The sequence below is a fragment of the Glycine soja genome, chromosome 14 (genome assembly GCF_004193775.1).
Source record: "Glycine soja cultivar W05 chromosome 14, ASM419377v2, whole genome shotgun sequence".
NCBI lineage: Eukaryota > Viridiplantae > Streptophyta > Magnoliopsida > Fabales > Fabaceae > Glycine > Glycine soja.
This window is the reverse complement of record NC_041015.1, coordinates 8,622,298-8,640,035: the sequence shown is the minus strand read 5'-3', so window position 1 is coordinate 8,640,035 and position 17,738 is coordinate 8,622,298. Positions and strand designations below refer to the sequence as shown.

At 33.9% G+C, this 17,738-nt stretch overlaps 3 protein-coding genes across 7 annotated transcripts; 1 reads left to right on the top strand and 2 right to left on the bottom strand.

Moving 5' to 3' along the window:
- Window positions 1-1,246: 1,246 nt before the first annotated feature.
- On the bottom strand, window positions 1,247-5,795 carry LOC114385449 (probable pectin methylesterase CGR3). 2 transcript variants are annotated; one of them, XM_028345531.1, is made up of 7 exons: window positions 5,693-5,795; window positions 5,011-5,176; window positions 4,878-4,917; window positions 4,725-4,766; window positions 2,498-2,872; window positions 1,971-2,026; window positions 1,247-1,756 (listed from the first exon to the last, which is right to left on the bottom strand). In XM_028345531.1, exons 2-7 carry the CDS (start codon window positions 5,119-5,121, stop codon window positions 1,604-1,606), a joined length of 777 nt encoding a protein of 258 aa, XP_028201332.1. In that variant the 5' UTR covers window positions 5,122-5,176; window positions 5,693-5,795; the 3' UTR covers window positions 1,247-1,603. The 2 variants fall into 2 exon arrangements, with proteins under 2 accessions (XP_028201332.1, XP_028201331.1); XM_028345530.1 differs by lacking the exon at window positions 5,693-5,795 and adding an exon at window positions 5,332-5,653.
- LOC114385450 lies at window positions 5,714-16,003 on the top strand. Of its 3 annotated transcripts, XM_028345535.1 has the most exons (7): window positions 5,714-5,991; window positions 6,700-6,816; window positions 7,297-7,529; window positions 8,705-8,741; window positions 9,455-9,512; window positions 9,602-9,718; window positions 14,047-16,003. In XM_028345535.1, the coding sequence occupies exons 1-6, from the start codon at window positions 5,887-5,889 to the stop codon at window positions 9,679-9,681; spliced, it is 630 nt and encodes a 209-aa protein (XP_028201336.1). In that variant the 5' UTR covers window positions 5,714-5,886; the 3' UTR covers window positions 9,682-9,718; window positions 14,047-16,003. The 3 variants fall into 3 exon arrangements, with proteins under 3 accessions (XP_028201336.1, XP_028201333.1, XP_028201337.1); XM_028345532.1 differs by lacking the exon at window positions 14,047-16,003 and having other exon boundaries at window positions 9,602-9,975; XM_028345536.1 differs by lacking the exons at window positions 6,700-6,816; window positions 14,047-16,003 and having other exon boundaries at window positions 5,857-5,991; window positions 9,602-9,969.
- Window positions 12,387-16,969, bottom strand: LOC114385447 (squalene monooxygenase-like). 2 transcript variants are annotated; one of them, XM_028345529.1, is made up of 9 exons: window positions 16,561-16,969; window positions 15,051-15,162; window positions 14,740-14,914; window positions 14,071-14,239; window positions 13,605-13,823; window positions 13,194-13,469; window positions 12,811-13,089; window positions 12,611-12,717; window positions 12,387-12,523 (listed from the first exon to the last, which is right to left on the bottom strand). In XM_028345529.1, coding segments are annotated over exons 1-9 (1,581 nt in total). In that variant the 5' UTR covers window positions 16,804-16,969; the 3' UTR covers window positions 12,387-12,522. The 2 variants fall into 2 exon arrangements, with proteins under 2 accessions (XP_028201330.1, XP_028201329.1); XM_028345528.1 differs by having other exon boundaries at window positions 12,387-12,717.
- Between the last annotated feature and the right edge of the window lie 769 nt (window positions 16,970-17,738).

Here is a 17,738-nt window from a genome sequence, read left to right as displayed (position 1 = left end):
AACATAATAATTTTCTGTTTATTTTAATAAACAAATTCTATTTGCTTATTAAAAAATATTTTTAAAAATGCTTAATTTAAGGTTACTTTTTATAATTTTAAACAAATGGACCCAAAGTTACTTATTTCAGTAGCAACAAAATGCAGGATAAAACTTCCTACGCAGTCAACAATTGCTTCCAACACCTTCAGGAATGTAAAATTGCATTTGGGATTCAATAGAGATGCTGGAAGCAATTGTTGGAGGTTCAGGAAACAACAACGCATTGGAATTACTCACAAAATGTTTAGTCCAAGCGTTGCTGCCACTGGTATTTGCAACTTGTGTCTTCGGACATGAAGGCAAAGCATAGTCTATACAACCCTCATTTTTTTTCCCGTGAACTCAACATTCTTTAGTCGAAAATTACAGACTAATCTCTCAAAAATATTAAAATTCATTTACTGACTTCTCTTAATCAATATCTTTTCATACACAAACTTAAAATTTGAATTCATAATCACATGCTTAAACACCAAGGAGACAAGTTCAAACCAACCTCAAACAATCCTATTCTAGAGCTCTTTTTTGCCTTTTTAAGTACACAACAGAAGAAACCGAAAGTATCCCTCTATTTCTGATGCCAGAGAAACCAGACCTAAGCGGGGAATGTTGACAGCTACAGCAACGACCTATAAGATTTTAAGCCACTGATTTTTTTAATCTGCAATTGTGAAGTCTATACTCTAGTGCCAGTTGAGATTAATTTGAACACATATTCAACTACATTTAATGGTTCAAAATTAATTTTATCAAATTCCTAGCAAACTTTAAACCAAACTGACTTTTGACAATGGAAAACTCAGCTAAGCTAAGTTCCGTTCATTCAACTAATTGGATTAAAAGGGTTGGCAAAAAATAAGAAAGAGTTTACAATATTAAAGTGAACATTTTAATAATATGTATATATTTACATTTTTGAATTATGTCTTGAATTATTGTCGTGAAAAATGTAAATATATATATATATATATATCACTAAGATGTTGGTAAAAAAATTCAGTCATGACGTGAAAATCAACAGTTAATATTACTACGTGTACAAGCATAATAAAATAATGTATGTGATGGAATGTCATCCATTGATTTTGTCATCAACGAATGATATTTCTTACTTTATTCTTGCATTAGGAAAACCAAGTCTCCTTCCCGTTCAGGTATTGTACTTTCCTGTGTAATCTACAGACCCAAAATGATAGACGTAAACTAAAGGAAAAGGATGTGGTTTATACATCCTTTTGACAAATTATTCAACAAAATATGATGACATTTAATTTTTATCTTTATATCTCAACAAAAGAAGTAATATTACTTTCGCACAACAATCACTGCGACTTACTTATAGATTGCCTAATTCAACTAATAATTTAGTAAAAATACTAAATTGATGTGTCTTTTACAGTCAGGGGCTGGAATTCAAAGAATAAAAATCTATCAACAAAAATGATACACCATCTATGGCGAGTATATTTCCAAGAATTAAATTACCTTTATAGAGAAGAAAGTGTTTTAAATGAAAATGGAGAAGCAGCAACAGAGCTCCAATGCTGAATCATCCCACAAGTCAATGGAGTGACTTCAAGTGGAATATCTGGCATTTCGGAACATATGAACTCTTGGATGAAGCCAGTTCAAACTTCTTAACAGCAGCTTCATTCTCCTCTAAGTTAATCTGGAGGAAAAACTTGACCCACCAGGATGAACTCCTCATCTTGGCCTAAAGCAAGAGGAATCAGTTACTTTTTTCCCACTTTTTGCACATAAAACAAATAAAAGATATACCTAGGCGATAATATCCTTAGCTTTAAAAAGGTTGAGAGTCTAGGATCAAGGACCTTCTATTTATCTAGGCTCGGTAATTGACAATAAATTTAAAGCGACAACAAAAGCATAGATAACATTCTATTATTCTTTATATAAAATCCACTCACCGCTTTTCCAAATTTAGAAACATCCGCTACCTTGGCCTTTTGAGTGGTGGGAAAACCTTCATTATAGATATTATCAGATGTCAGTGACACACCCAAGAGATTATTGACTATTGCTAAGATAGTCTTTTAAGCTATTATCAAAACAAACAGTATATTTAAAGCTCAAGATCCCAATAACTCATCAAAATTACCGCCAGACAAAGTAAATCATAATTCTTAGTCAAATAAGAGGCATTTTAAGTGTTCCCATAAGCTCAAACACACTACATCAAACAAAATTTTTGCTCTCAATACTAGATGCTCCATTCTTCAACAATAGCCACCAAGCTTTTGGACTCAATAACAGCTAGGTGGGATTGGTTACAAAAATCAATCAACACCATTGGCTATGTAGCTCTATAAAAAACTGCAAAGCTAACTGATTTTATGAAAGTTTCAAATAAAAAGAATTTCTTTGGACAGAAAAATAAATTTTATTCATTGATGGGAATCTACACTAATTTCAAGATTCCATAAAATGCTCTTACCAGTAAATATCACTACACCATCAGATGCTACCCTCACCAAATCTGGAAGAGTTTTATTGAGGTATCTGGGAGACAGGTAATCCAGAGCATCTGAAACAATTACAAGAGAGAAAGATTTTGGCCTGTATGGAAGAGGAAACTTGATATCAGACACACGCACACTGCCTCTACGTATAAGTGCTTTGCAATTATTATCAGCATCCTCTATATCATATGGTTCTATTCCCCAGGCGTCAGTTTCATCCTCCTTCAGCAATTTAGAGACCACATAACAAGTATCAGGACCAACATGCAAAACTTTATGCATGCTATCTCCATATGCTTTCTGTAAAAGGGGAATTGCTTGTTGGACCTCTCCACTGCACAAATAATCACCTGCATTTGGAAGTAATGTATATCATTACAGAACATCTGGAATCCAATTAAATGGAAAGCTAAAGGCTATTGGATAAAGCAGATGATAGAGATAATAATACTAAGTAATGGTTTTTAAGTTATATTTGGGTGAAGGAGAAAGGAGAGGAAGAGAATGTTCTAAGAAAACCTTCCACTAGTTTGAGAGTCTTATAAAGTAAGGGATTAACATGTGATCCTCTAACCCATCTCCATCCACTGGAATAAAAAGTCACTAATATCAGAATGAACATTTTTTTATTCATTTCAATGATGCACTTTAGTCTTTAAAGCACATTCTGTTTTTCATTAAAGTACGAAAATGCATTTCGAGAAAGAAATATGAAATTTATAGCACGAGGTATGTTGCCACTTTTCAAGACTCGCAATTCAACAAATGTATACATCCGCATAGAAAACTTGCTAAATACACAACGGACTATAAATGCACAATATATGTGCATTATGCTTTTTTTTAACATCAAAACAACATTTAATTACCAAAAAATTACGTTTCCAAGAAAATGAATTAAAAAGTAATTGTTGAATACTTGACTCATTAATGGATGATAGAAATCATTTTCACTTAATAAGTTCAACAAATTCATCATGATTGGCACAATAAATTATACAAACACCATGAATAAAAATGGACCATGATCTACAAAATTTACATCATCACAAAGAATCATAGATTGTTGAACCAGAACAGTTGCCCACCACCGCAAGAAGAAACGAACAAGTATGCAATTTTCAACCTTAGGATTCATGAATAAAAGCTTACTTATATTTCAATAAAGAGAAACAACTGAATGCCTTTCATCTGCTAGAAGCATTAAGTCGGATAAAAATGGGTATTGAGCAAGTTTTATTTTTCTTTTTTTCTTTGGAAGAACGACATATGACTTATTATACCACACAACTATCAGAAATGAAATTCCTTGAATGAAAGAATAGTCTTTTATGCGCTATGCATTCACATGCACCAATAAGCCTTCAATGGACAGACCCACATAACAAAGAGGAGATAAGCATCATGTGGCTTAACATCTTGAATATTTTATGATTAAAAAACCACAAACACCTCCAATTCCAAAGAGGAGAAAATGTTCATGAAGTCTTAATCACATAACAAAAAACATGACTAGAAAATCACATTTGATGCAGCAAGCCATCATTCAAGGTCAGCTCAAACGAGTAAACAATCATTCATAACACCGATAAAGCTCCAGCATATCCAAATACATGACACAACATTGTATTGTTGTTTAAGACTTCAACTTAATTGACATCCATCAAGTGTGTCAAAATACTTCTCTGCCAACAGAAATTAACCTCAAGTAATCATGAACTAGGAAAATCAACAACATCCACTGTGTGAGTGCACACAAGACACTAATTGCATACCAACTAAAAGACTACCATAATATTTCAAATGCACGAAGAAATTGACGGTGAAACAGATCACAATCAATGAGAAATTATTACATGGTCTGATATCAATATATGTCCATAGTCCCGATCAATTTCACATGACACATGGCCAATTTTTTTCAATTTACAAGAAAGAGTTAATCAAACTTGTGTGCATGTCACATGTAGATTAGTCAAAACCATAGTGGTCTAGAAGCATGTAATAAGGTGTTCGTTCGAAGAGCTTGGTTTTGTTTTGTTTGGAAGCTCTTTTTGTAATGAATCAAAGACACGTGACAGAAAGTTTACAATATCTCACACATACTAAGCTAGATAGACCCCCTTAGTTTTGTTTTGTTTGGATGCTCTGGGACCATGCCATAAATTCTCACAATCCAGAGGAAAATAAAATTAAAATTACCTTCAACCCTGCTAACAGAATCTATACGGCTGCTAGATCCACCTACATAGAAAAAAGAAAAAAACACTAATATTAAATTAAATTAAATAGATAAACAAAACGAGCCAAAAACCATATCAAAGTAACAACAAAATGAAAACAATAACAAAATACCTGAGCCTCTATACATATAGCCAATGAGAAACAAACCTCCCTAATATAAAGTTGCCAAAGCCAAATCAATCAGCAAAAATCTTCCTCAAAGTGAAATCACAGCATTGAATCAACATCAAAAGAAAAATCTCACCACAATTACAAGCGCAATAGACAAAACCGGTGGCGACCTAGATTTCGAAGAGAACAATCCACCGCCATTGTCACCGAACCTTCTAGTAGGATTCCCCGGTCTCCTCGACATCACTCTTTTTTTTTTTCTCGATATCACAAAAAACGTTGTTTCAGTAAACACTAATCTGCAATACACAAATAAAAAAACGTGAATGAAAAGTGAAAACGCTTTCAGCGGAAACCAAATCACCACCACAATGCCAATAAGGAAACAAGACGAAAAGCTACGCAGCTACATCAATAATGCACTGAAAGCACGTTACAACAAAAGTCGAATTACCGGCAAAACCAAACGAGCCTATAGAACTTGCATTGTGCAAAAGCTAGATCTGAATTGCGCGCAATACATATAGAAAGAAGAGAGAGAAACAGAAAAAACAGACTATGGTGTGTGTGTGTGTGTTTTTTTTTTTTTTTGTTCTTGTGGAGATGTGTATGCAAAAAATGAAGAAAAAAAAAAGTGCAGAGACTGTTGGTGTCGGTTGGTGGAATCCAACGGTGCGTGCCGAGCCGGTGATTGACAATCAGCCAGGCCTTATTGGAAATGGGCCATTCGTGGCCCAATATGTGGAAAAGTTAAACCGGATGATGTGGTGCCACGTCATAGTGCTTATTCGGATTAATAATATTAATAACCGAACCGGTTCTGGTGAATTCGTTGAACAGAAGCTGGAAAAGAATAAATAGATGACAATCGCTGTTGAGAGGGAAGAAAAGAGTTTTGGATTTTGGTGCTGTGAGAAATTTATAGAGAGAGAAAGAGAGATGTGTTTGGTTTGTGGAATAATTGGTGACTTGAATCGTTGAATGAGATATTATTGAGTTTGATTCAGAAATGAACAAAGACGAAAGCGATAGGAACGAAAAGAAAGCGCAAGATATTAAGCTTTGGGGAGTTTTCATCTTCGGATTAATCGGCGCCACCGTCACTGCTTTCTCCGTGAGTTTCTCTGTTTTTTTTTTTTTTTTTTGCTTTTCGAATTGTTGTTTGAATCTTCTGCAATTATGTTCCTAGTTTTTTAATATGTTTATCTTAATTGCTATTTCTCTCAGAATAATGATGTTAGGGTTTGCATGCTCAATTTTAATCTCAGTTGCAACTTCGTAGTATCATTTTTTTTTTCAATTCGGTTATTATCTCGATCTCGCACAGACCGTGTTTTTGTGGTGGTTGTGCCGTCATGTGAAGAAGTGATACCGTGTTCGGATTCACGTTAGATGATCCAGAATCACTTAAAAATACCAGCTAACGTGAGTTTAAGTGAATGTTCACCATTTATGGTTCACATGTTTAGTCCAGAATTGATCAAGTTAAAAGCAAGTTGCTTTTGCATTAGACAAAAAATCTTATAATGAGTTTTCCTGCTCAGTTGCTTTTAGAATAAAAACTTTCAAACTTTAAGCAAGATCAATTTTGCAAATGCTTATCCAAACATACACAATGGTGCACCAAAATCATTTTGATTTTCGGTGGCAGATTTTTTTTAGTAATCTTAATATTCTATGAGCATATGCATTTCCTCTCATGTCTTCAGGGGGTTTGCTTTGTATAAGAAGTTTAAAAAAATTCGTGTTTGAACTACAAGCTAGAGATGCACGGCAACCACAGTGAAACTGATCGCATGTGCTATTATTGAACTGTTTGTAGCTGTCCAGGTCGCAGGCAAAAGGAGGCAGCTCTTTCCGAACAGCATTTCAAGAAGAAGCATGGAAGAGGTACAATAAGCGATTGCAAGAGGAGTATGAGGAGGAGATGGAGAGGGTGGTGAGTTTTCTAGTACAGTATCGTTCAATGGCGTACCCGGGACCCAGAGTTCAGTGGGGACAAATTATACAAATTGAAATCAGGGGGTTCAAATATATAAATATAGAAGAAATAAAATACAAAAATATACGATTTTAGTTAAGAAAAAATTTACTTGTGAATTTTTAAAATTAAGGGGGTGCAAGTGCACTTGCACCCCCTGACCTTAATGTAGGTCCGCCAATGGTATCATTAATTTCTGTACTTGCTTTATTGTTATTTTTGAGAAAATATATGTTTCCTTTTAAAAAAATTATGATGGAAGTTGTGATGCAATCTTCAGATGGGTGAATCTGAATCCCCGTATTTTGTGACGAAAACAAATCTCACTGCAATGTGTATTTATTAGTTGATTGATCATAGTAAGTCACAAAGAAAATGCGCTTTTTCTGCTTGCATAGATGTTTAATTGGTTGGTTAAGTCTGGGTCGGTTCTTGTAGGAACGAATAAGACGTATGCAAAGTGTGTTTAATAGAGAAAGGGATAAGCATAGAAGAAACTACGAGAGCTGGAAGGAAAATGGTGCCGGTGCACATCATCAACATTTCCAAAGAGATGATTGGTATTGGAAGGCTGAAGCATCCTTCAGAGAGCAGTGGGCCAATCAACATACTCAAAGAGGGAGCGGAAACTATTCGTTATCACATCACTACTCAGTTTTAGGTCTTGACAGGTACTTATGGAAATATTGTGTATTATGTTATTCAGTGCCTTGTATTAGCAGTAGATATATTAGAATGTGATAAGTACTGGAGCGATTGAATAGGAAATAGAGCCAAACTCCCTACAATCAGTAGGTATTCTGAAATTCTTGGAGATTAAAAAAAAAAACAGCAACAAATAAAATATCATAGTAAAACCAAGAGAATCCCAGTCTTAGGAACAGCCAACTCCCAGCCTTATGAGTGGCCAAAACCACCTCTACAATGTCCTCAGACTCCTTACTGCCATGATCCCATTTATCACATGGCACCCTTTCTGTTAGGATTCCCTACTTTCTTTCTTCCAGCTAAGCATCCTCGACATTCAACTTGTCTTTCCCTCCCTAGATTTTAACTAACTACATTTTTGGCCTGTTATTTGTCACCCAATCCTCTTTCTCTTTCTGTCTTTATAGAAGAAAGAAAATCAAGATATTGGCTTAACTAACAGAATGCTGTAATAATTGATTTTGATCTTATTTAAAAAAATCAACAGCCCATGCTGTTGCACTTGTTTGAAAATTATAAGTAAAAGCTTTGATACATTTGAGACCATAGTTGCTACAATGATCTGGCACTTGTTTGCTTGTAGTTTATCAAAAAATTCAAAAGTAAATTCTTTATTTAATATGCTACATTTTAATCACATAATTCTTAAAGTAAAATCTTTTTCATTTTTCTATTACATTCACCTACGGCATATAGTGATAGGTGAGCATATTGTGATGGGCATTGAAACTTTGCCTTTGTAATATCAGATACAGGATTGGGTAAGGTGCGATTTGAAAGAAAAATACTGTGCTTACTTATATGACATGAGAGAACACAAGATAGCGCATGCACAGTTCATATTGTTCAAATATGAGAATCATGTTGAGAGGAAGAAAATGTCTATAACAAGAATATTTGAAGATATTATATGACACATCAGGAGGGTCAGTAATGACATCTCATATAGAGCAGTATGTGATTACAACCCAATAAAAAAGGCTGTGTGATTTTGGTATCCGTTGATAGCTGACAGACCATTATTTGTGAATGAAAAACCATGCATAAATCATGTACCATCTACATAATAAGCTAGCAATAGTGTACCTGTTTTGCATTCATGATTAGCCATTAAAGGTTCCTTTTATATGGATCTCAGGTTTAGAACAACACCATATACAGAAGCGGAGATTAAGGTAACTTTTCGTTTTATCATTATTATCTCCTTGCATATTACTGTATGCTTTGTAAACTATATGCATCACATCTGTATTGATGAACAGAGTGATTTATGAATATGAACTATGGTGATAGTCCTTTATCTATTTTTTTCTATTTGCCTCTGTGATATGTAAGAAATGGCTATGATTGACACTTTGGTTGATATTATTTGATGGGTGGCGGACTGGTGGGTTTAGCACCATTCTTATTTATTAAAACAACTAGTTCCGTAATCCTTTTGTTGGAAATTAGTGCATTAATGTGAAAAATAATGTCATTATGGTTTATGCTCAAGTAAAACCATAAAACTGCATAATTTTTATTTACATTTTATCAAGTATTTTGATTTTAGAGACTGTGATCTATCTTAATTCACATATGATGGTGATTGATCTAGCAAAACCCTTTAATAAGTTGCCAAAATTCCTTTGGAAAGCTCCGTTGAATAAATGAGTTTGCATCGCACTTCAAACTATAAATGATATGTATAATGGGGGAACAATTAATCTATAAACTCAAGTATAAGATTTTCTATAACAATAGGTTTTCTGCAAGGATGTACTTAGTGTCCATACTTTTTTACCTTGATTTTGGACATCTTATGTGTAAATTGCTTATTTTGTTATATATATTGCTTTACCACGTCTTAGTTTCGTTTTATAATTTTTTTATCTTATCTCTTTCATAGACAGCATTTAGGACCAAGGCAAAGCAGTATCATCCTGACCAGAACCAGGATAATAGAGGTAGACCATTGCAAGCTACTATTAAGATCTTGTTATCTCAAACCATGACATTATTGATTATTTGATTCTTGAATGTGAAAATGTGACAGAGGCTGCTGAGGCCAAGTTCAAAGAAGTAATTTGTTCATATGAGGCCATACAACAGGAAAGAAAAAACCAGAATCTGTAATTGGCCACCTCTGCCTAACAATCCTGGAACCTTAAAGGTGAGGTATTCAAAATCATCATCAAAGGTCCTCCTTAACTTCATAAAATAGTATTATCATCCAGCTAAAATATGATTTTGCTGCTAGTAAATTTTGGGTAATTATCACATCATATCATATATTTTTTTTTTAAAAATTATCACATCATAAATTAATAATGATGTTGATGTGTTGTATTATAAAGCTGTTATCCTTGGATGCGTTGAATTTCTTTTCCGGGAAATTGATTGAAGAAATACATATTTAATTAATAAGCATTGCAAATAAGTGTCAATATCATTGGATAAGTTCAAATAAGTTGTAAATAAACTCTTCCACGCCCGCCAGGGAACTGTAATCTTTTTCCAACCTATTCACACAAGTTGTAGCCCTAATTTTGAACGTGACCAAATCATTATCATCTTATGTTTGTTTTTGAAGTCATTAATAATGAGACGACCTACCTCCTACTACTGGTGTTTTCCTACCATCTGAAAGTGCTATCCTATTCAATTAAGTGGTCTTCTTAGATTCCTTAATACAAGGATTGATGTTAGTAGGGTCCAAATAAATTTATGATGGGTTAAAAAGAACGTGTATGTTTCTTCTGGTATTTTTTTCTCCGAGAAATGTTGCATACAACGAGAAGTTTACAAAAAACTTTAAAATAAAACCTTTTTAATGAATAAAAGTATAAATTATGAGAAATGTTGCATACAACGAGAAGTTCACAAACAGTGGCGGAACTAGATGATTTTGGTTGAGGTGGCCAAATATATATAAAATTTTGGGGGGCCATGGCCACCCTTAGGTATACCTCTATTCACAAAAGTGGGTTAAACATTATTGAGATTAACTTGGTTGTTCCTTTGGTAGCCTCACTCTCATTAGTTCCGATAAAATACTCTTGAGCGGCTGTAGTTTAACCTAGGCACAGTACATATTTTTTTATCTTACTTGGTAAGAGTTTCAAGAGTTCCATATAATGTTTTTTTTTTTACTTTAAATGATATATCAGATGACGAGCCCAAAAAGTTGTGTCTGGTTAGTTTTTTTTCTTTAAATGATATATCTCATAATACATTCATAGATCATCGTATGACTGCAAATAGGTTGCATTTAATAGAAAATCAAATATGGAATCATCAATTACCCCGAATTCGGCTGCGGTTCTTATGACACCGGTTAAGAAAAAAGAACAACCAAATATGAGTCTATTGAGTGGGGTTTGGGAAGAATAGATATATGCAGAGAGTTTGTTGAGTACTTAAGTAGCTCTAAAAAATAGGAGATCAAATAGAATGTTCATAACATTTAGATTTTAGAGCGCCTAAAAATAAACACATTAAATGTTAGACTAATAAAGGGAATATATGAGAAAGAAGACGGGTCCAAAATGCATTCAAACATTTTTTATTTGACATACATAGTTTTTCTTATTCATATGAGTCAGTTATTTTTTCATTTGTAAAAATCAAAGGTTATCACAATAGAAAATTTACAATAATTCATATATCTTTCTTAATCAATTGAATTAGATATCTTTAGTATATAACTAATAGAGTTTAAATACAATAAATTATCATCTTATTTTAAGAATAAATGGATGAGTTTCACGTCATTAACGAAACAAATAAAAAATATTAAAATTTTAAAAGGAAAATAATAAAATAAAAGCCTAAATTTATTTTTGGTATGATTGCAAGTTTAGTTTTACTTTTAAAATGGAAAATTTAAAATAAGATGAATTTAGCTATAATGGAGTTAAATTGTTTAACTAAATTTCAAAATATTTTTAGATCAATTTTTAAAACGAAAAATATAATTTTGGCTTTAAGTTTTTATTTGCAAAATTAAGTTTTTCAATATTTCCATCCTCTCCAAAAAATATTCCTAGATTACCTCCGCCACTAACTCTCCTATCAACATATCACAGTCACCAACTAGCAGTCATAGTTGTAAGTTGTGTAACTTTGTAAGTGTAGTTGCATCATTGTTGACGTCGCACCCACCATTCTGTCTTACTAGCAATTGTCATTCCATTCACCGTCTTCATCACTTATTGCTTACTACTACCATAACCATTATTGTTGCTTGTTATTACTCATCAACCAACATCACCATCAAATAAACTCAAATGTTGTGTGGTTTTGAGTAATCCGTATACTTTTTTACTTCATTTTTTATTAAAAATATAAAGCTACAACAAATTGAAACTAAAATCATAAAACCGAAAATTAGTTTTAAATTTTAAAGTTTTCAAAATTTAAAACTAACGATTATCACTTTAAATTTTTATGTCCTTCTCCCTCTTGAAATTGCAAGACGTATTTTTCGTCTGTAGCTAGACCTAGACCAAACCACAACTCACCTAAATATCAAGTCTAGATCAAGCCAACAGAAGAATTAGAGTAATTCATAGATGAACAGTGTCTTGATTACAAGCTGAATACGGTACCAATAAACATAACAAATCAATTCAAGTTAATACTATAATAATTTCAATACTGACTTTATTTTATACTATTTATTTATGTTTATACAAGTTGAATTTTTATGAGTTGTGTTTACAAACATGTTCTGATGCATAAATTATTTACGAAATCGAATATGCACAAAACTCATTTGCTTAAATGCCATACTTAGTTGTTTAAGTGGCCAGTGTGGATGGTGATTTAGTTTAAGATCATGGATTTAATTTCTGGTGTACCAAAAAGGAAAGAGAGATCATACATTCACTTATAACATTGAGTTACAGACTACAAAGAATACACAATAAAGAAGCCAAAATGCTTACAGAACTACGAACTGAACCTTCCCTCAATTCTGACAAAAAGCAGGATAAGCTACCATATGTTATCGACAGCACCTTAAATTTTTCAAAATATATTCACTAATTTCACATATACTCACTATTGTGCAACTGGAGGTGTTCTGTAATAAGCTGGAACAGTGGCAGGGAAAAACATCTGACGAATCCCTTCAGCCTTAATTATGGGGAGGATGATTGCAGATGCACCCTAACACAAGAAAATTTTTGTTTTACGGAGTTAGCTTCCCTGCTATTTATTCAGACACAAAAACTGAACTAAAAATAATGGAATAATACTTACAGAGATTAGCCGGGCTCCAATCCATACTCTCTTAGGTGAAGGAAATGGTAACAATAAACGGCCAACACCGTATATTGCAACAGCAAAGAAATGGAGAACCAAGCTCAAGGGACGAGGATTTAATCCAGAGAGTAAAGAGACTGGTCCTTCCGAGAATAGGCCTCCAAGGCTGAGATAATCAAAACAAGCTTGCCGCATTTCCTTCCTTGCCTGATCAGGGGATGCACAAAAAACTTTGTAAAGAGCACCTGCCAATGTATTTATGGTGGATGCTACAGGCTACAAATTAAAAGATTAACATTAGCTTCACAAGCTTTAATGAGTTCATTGAAGTTCTGCTCCATCAAGTTAGATAAAGGAAAATGCGAAAAGCTAAACATTACCTTACGCAAGGTATAAAAGGATTCAAGGTATTTGCAGAGTGTGGGTGCATCATTCAGGTCAGACAAGGGCCTTAGAAGATTTCTCAGCACCACAATATCAGACAATGCAACCGTCATTCCGCCCCCGGTTAGTGGATGCCGCATGTTGAATGCATCTCCCATCAAAAGGGCTCCAGGTGTAGGATGAGGATCTGCCGGCATGCTTCTGTTTGGCATTGTCCTTATGTTGCCTTTGTCAACAGCAGCAATGAAGGCATCATAAAGCTGGGGGGGAATCTGCAATTGACACTTTGTCACAATCTAACAGACCAATAATGTGAATGTGAACAAGATTCTACACTGAATGAAAGGTTTATCACATGCCAGAGTTAAAAAAACAATTTCTAGAACTTAGAGCATAAAATGGGGTACCTGTGGAGCCACCGTTGTCTTCAAGTACTTTCCCATTTCACCGTTTGAAATAGAAGGAACCTTCTGTCCAGGTACATCGACCAGACAGCGAATCTCTGTACTGCTTATAGGGTAGAATAAGATTGGCGAAGGGTCTCCCAGTATGACGTGGCCATGATTTGCACATGGAAGTTCACAGTTCTCTAAAACTAAACCAACAAAGCATGAGGGAATATCCACCTGCAAACACAGCATTATAAAAAATTAGTAATTCAAGTTCTACATATTTATTCTTACAAACACGAAGAAAACCTTTAGTAGAAAAAAAAAAGTTTGAATAATGTAAAACGAAAAAAAAACTCCGAATAAATTATAGCAAAAAGTTTTTTCTAGTGTGATTGCTGGTTAGTTTATAGGAAAAAGTTGACTGATTTGATCGTGATTCGTGGAAACTCTATCACAGAATTAAGCTGAAAGGAATTCTCACCTTAGGATTACAAAGAGAACGGCGTAAGTTTGAGAAGCAGCCATCACAAACAATGGTAAGAGGTGCATATGTTGCCAATTCCTGACCATCTTTGGTCTTATATTGCACACCTTTAATTGTCCCCTTCTCTTCAATTAGGGAAGTGACTGTTCCTTGCTCCAATCGTACACTGCAGAATATTTAAAAAGAAAAAACACCATGTAAATATGACTTTACAAGTAAATATCTCTAGCTCAATTGAACAACTAAAATCACATTTGTAATTCTCATATCATCACTACTACTGTTGGCATTCTGGTTCTTATTCTGAATTCTGATAGCATTATGATAATTATATCAATTGGCTGCCCGTATGATGATATGATCAAATACTATTAGGAAACAGAAGCTAATGGCAGAACAACTTTCAATCAAATTACTTTGGTTCATGTAACATGACTAGAATATCAAACCAAATCAACTAAAATGGCATCAAGGTTAAACACATAAACTGAGGTCAAATTTTACATTTATTACAAAAATAGAATCCTAAAGGTAGTTGTAACTAGTTGTAACTCTGTAACAAGCAATCTCTAATCTCTTATCTGTTTTTTTATATATGACAAACAACTACAAGAACTAGTAAGCATATTCTATAAAGTATAAAGCCGCAAAGGAAGAAATCAATACTTGGGAATGGAGGCGGCTTTCTCCCGCATCCTCTGAATAAAGCGCCCATTATGAAAGCTTCTGCCAGAGACATCTGAGTGAAACTTCTCCAAGGGGTAAGAGAGACGAGTATGTTTCCCATCCTTGAAAAGTGCATAACCAAACACTTGCTGAGCATCAATTTTGTCCACACAATCTGCAGTTAAACACAAGACGGATATCATTTGGCACAGATGTTCAGACAAAATTGTAGATATAATTCTCCAGCACCCATGATCAACCACAATTTACAAGTACAATAAGCGGCATGCAATAGTTAATATTTACACTACCTTCAAGTCCGAGCTCAATTAATTTGAGATAGCCACCGGGTTGTAGCAACTCTCCAACAATTCGATCAGGCTCACTCAGGTCTCTTTCAATGACGTGTACTCGACGCCCATCCTGTAATACAAAATATTTATGCAGTCAACACTCGTAAATATCGAAAAACAGTACTCAACCTACCTACCACACAATCCTTAAGAGTTAAAAACTCCAAAAAAATATGTATGTCCTGAATCTCGCTAATCAACGACACAACACAACTCAACAATATAACAGTTAGTGCCGAATAACTCAAACTCAAATTCGATTCTCATAGGTGGGGTCTTCGCAGACAGCAGAACTAAAAATAAGGACGATAATAACTAGTTGAATTTTTCGTTAATACCTAAAATTACCTACGTAACTCTTCTCACTTCAGAGAAGCCACATCCAAAAATTACAATCCCGCTAGATTTTGAAACGCAGAAACGAGTAAACAGTCCCTAAAGCTAATATATATTAGGTTAAATTAGTGTTTTATGCCCGTGATTTATTATTTTGGTTTAATTTATTCCTCTACTTTTTTTCATGTTTAATTTGATGCTCGCCGTTCATTCTCTTTTTGTCTTCATGTGTCCACTTAAGAGAAGGACACATTGTTTGTCACTAGATTCTATCATTAACAATCTTGATGGAATGATGACCAAGATGAAATTGAATATAAAAAAATTAAAAGATTAAATTGAAACAAAATAATAAATTAGAAAAAAAATTAATTTAACCTTTATATTTTATGAAAAACTACTACTAGTTTCTAACTTATGCAAATACCTATCATCATATTCATACCCATGGAAACAAATAAAATTTCACATTCAATTTTGACTTTGCGTTCTTTCATATATTATTTGAAACAAATTAAATTAAAAGAGCACTTAACATCTTATTCGTTCTAATTTCTAAATTAGAACATATTATATCTTCAGCTGATTACAAGAGAAAAACTCAATGCGAAATTTCCGTAGATGTTAAATTACAAAACCACGAGACAAGCACGTGACCCGTCCACCAAACTGCAACGTTGTCATTTACTTTTCAACGCAGATAGAGATAGACGATACTTTACGAGATAACTTCCATTGGCGAAACAGTTCTTTTTATAACTTTCTCCCAAATAAGTTAAAAATTTCAAAAAAAACGCAAAAACAAGAAGAAGAAAAAAAAAAGCAATTAAAAATAATTTCTCTAATAAATAACAGCAAGTCCCATACATGAGAATTTTAAAACAGAGAAAAACAGAGGCATGTTCCGATGTTCTTCATTCATCGTCAATAATAAACAAGTTTTCCTAAAACGCAAAAAACAAATAATTTCTCTAATAAGTAACGGCGAGTATTATATATGAGAATCTCAAAACAGATAAAAATAGAGGCACGTTCTGATGTTCGTGATTCATCATCAATAATAATAATAATAATCACATGCAAGAAGAAAACGGATTAACAACAACGAAACGCGCGTTTTAAATCTAACTACCTTTCCGAGAGTGTGCGCCAGGGCGGCGCCGGCGACGCCGGCTCCGACAATGATGACGTCAGCGTCGCCGTTTCGTTTCTCCGATCTGCATTCTCCGGCGGAGGTCGTCACGGTCTCCGATAACTCGTTCCTCTTCTCCGGCGAAGCGCGGCGACGGCCCGCTCCGCCGAAGGCCAGGCTGTAGAGCGCCAAGAGGCTCAGGACGGAGCACAGAATCCAACCGAGAACGTACGGATCCTCCATTTCGGTTAAACAAAACAGAGAAACCTCGCCGGAAAATGCGACGGCGAAACGACGACGACGACGAAGGAGAAATGAACGGTGTGTTCGCTCTCTCTCTCTCTCTAGTTTCTCTCTCTGCCTCGCTGGCAGTGAAATTTGGAACGTTTTCAGTTACTTTAAACGGAACTCGAATGAGAGGTGCTCGTTTTATAGCGACATGCGAGCCACGAGGTTCGTTGTTTACAACGGCCACTATACGAGAGGGACTAAAAAAAATTATTCATTTTAGTTTTACAATATTTTTTTTATTTTTTACCTATCATTAGAATTCCTTTGAATTAAAAGGTAAAATTTATACAGTAATTAAACCAAATATAATAAAAATACTAAAATACAATTTTATTCTCTTAAATCCTGTCTACAATTTAGGTTTTAATCTTTTTTAAATTTTTTTATAAAAAATTGTCAAATCTAATTGGCTCCTCCAGTAGTTTATAACATTAATAATTTAGTCAGTTTAGTAATATGTGATAAGTTGAGAGATAACGCGTCCAATAAAATCTACACGATTAGTATCAATAATTGAACGAAATTATTAACTTTATCTAATAAAGACTAAGAGACAAAAATAAAACTTTGTAAATTAAAGAAATCAAAATAAATCTTAAAATATAGATAAGAGAAGAACATCCTATTTTAGCCTAATGAAAATTATAAGGCCACCAAAAAAAATAATGAAAAATATAGAAATTAATAAAAAGGAACAAAAACAATGAAAAATAAAAAATATAAAGGTTTTAGCCGCTAGTTTCAGTAGTTTGCGCCGCGTGAGCATTTGGACAATGGACGGAACTCCCGCGTTGCCGTGAATCTTTAAGCGTATGTTTGGATCGGATGTGGCAAAATTAATTTTTATAATTGATTATTATATAAATAGAAGTTTTGTTTTAATTTTA

Bases quoted from the DNA above. Each gene is read 5' to 3' on its own strand.
- LOC114385449 (XM_028345531.1), bottom strand. From the start codon at position 5,121: ATGTCGAGGAGACCGGGGAATCCTACTAGAAGGTTCGGTGACAATGGC. The intron at 4,918-5,010 runs GTGAGATTTTTC...ACTTTATATTAG, and splicing joins CTATTGCGCTTGTAATTGTG to GGAGGTTTGTTTCTCATTGG. The intron at 1,757-1,970 runs GTGAGTGGATTT...CTCTTGCTTTAG, and splicing joins TTTCTAAATTTGGAAAAGCG to GCCAAGATGAGGAGTTCATC.
- LOC114385450 (XM_028345535.1), top strand. From the start codon at position 5,887: ATGAACAAAGACGAAAGCGATAGGAACGAAAAGAAAGCGCAAGATATT. The intron at 5,992-6,699 runs GTGAGTTTCTCT...AACTGTTTGTAG, and splicing joins CCACCGTCACTGCTTTCTCC to CTGTCCAGGTCGCAGGCAAA. The intron at 8,742-9,454 runs GTAACTTTTCGT...TCTCTTTCATAG, and splicing joins ATACAGAAGCGGAGATTAAG to ACAGCATTTAGGACCAAGGC.
- LOC114385447 (XM_028345528.1), bottom strand. From the start codon at position 16,803: ATGGAGGATCCGTACGTTCTCGGTTGGATTCTGTGCTCCGTCCTGAGC. The intron at 13,470-13,604 runs GTACCCCATTTT...TGTCAATTGCAG, and splicing joins AGACAACGGTGGCTCCACAG to ATTCCCCCCCAGCTTTATGA. The intron at 12,718-12,810 runs GTAAGTATTATT...TTCTTGTGTTAG, and splicing joins TTGGAGCCCGGCTAATCTCT to GGTGCATCTGCAATCATCCT.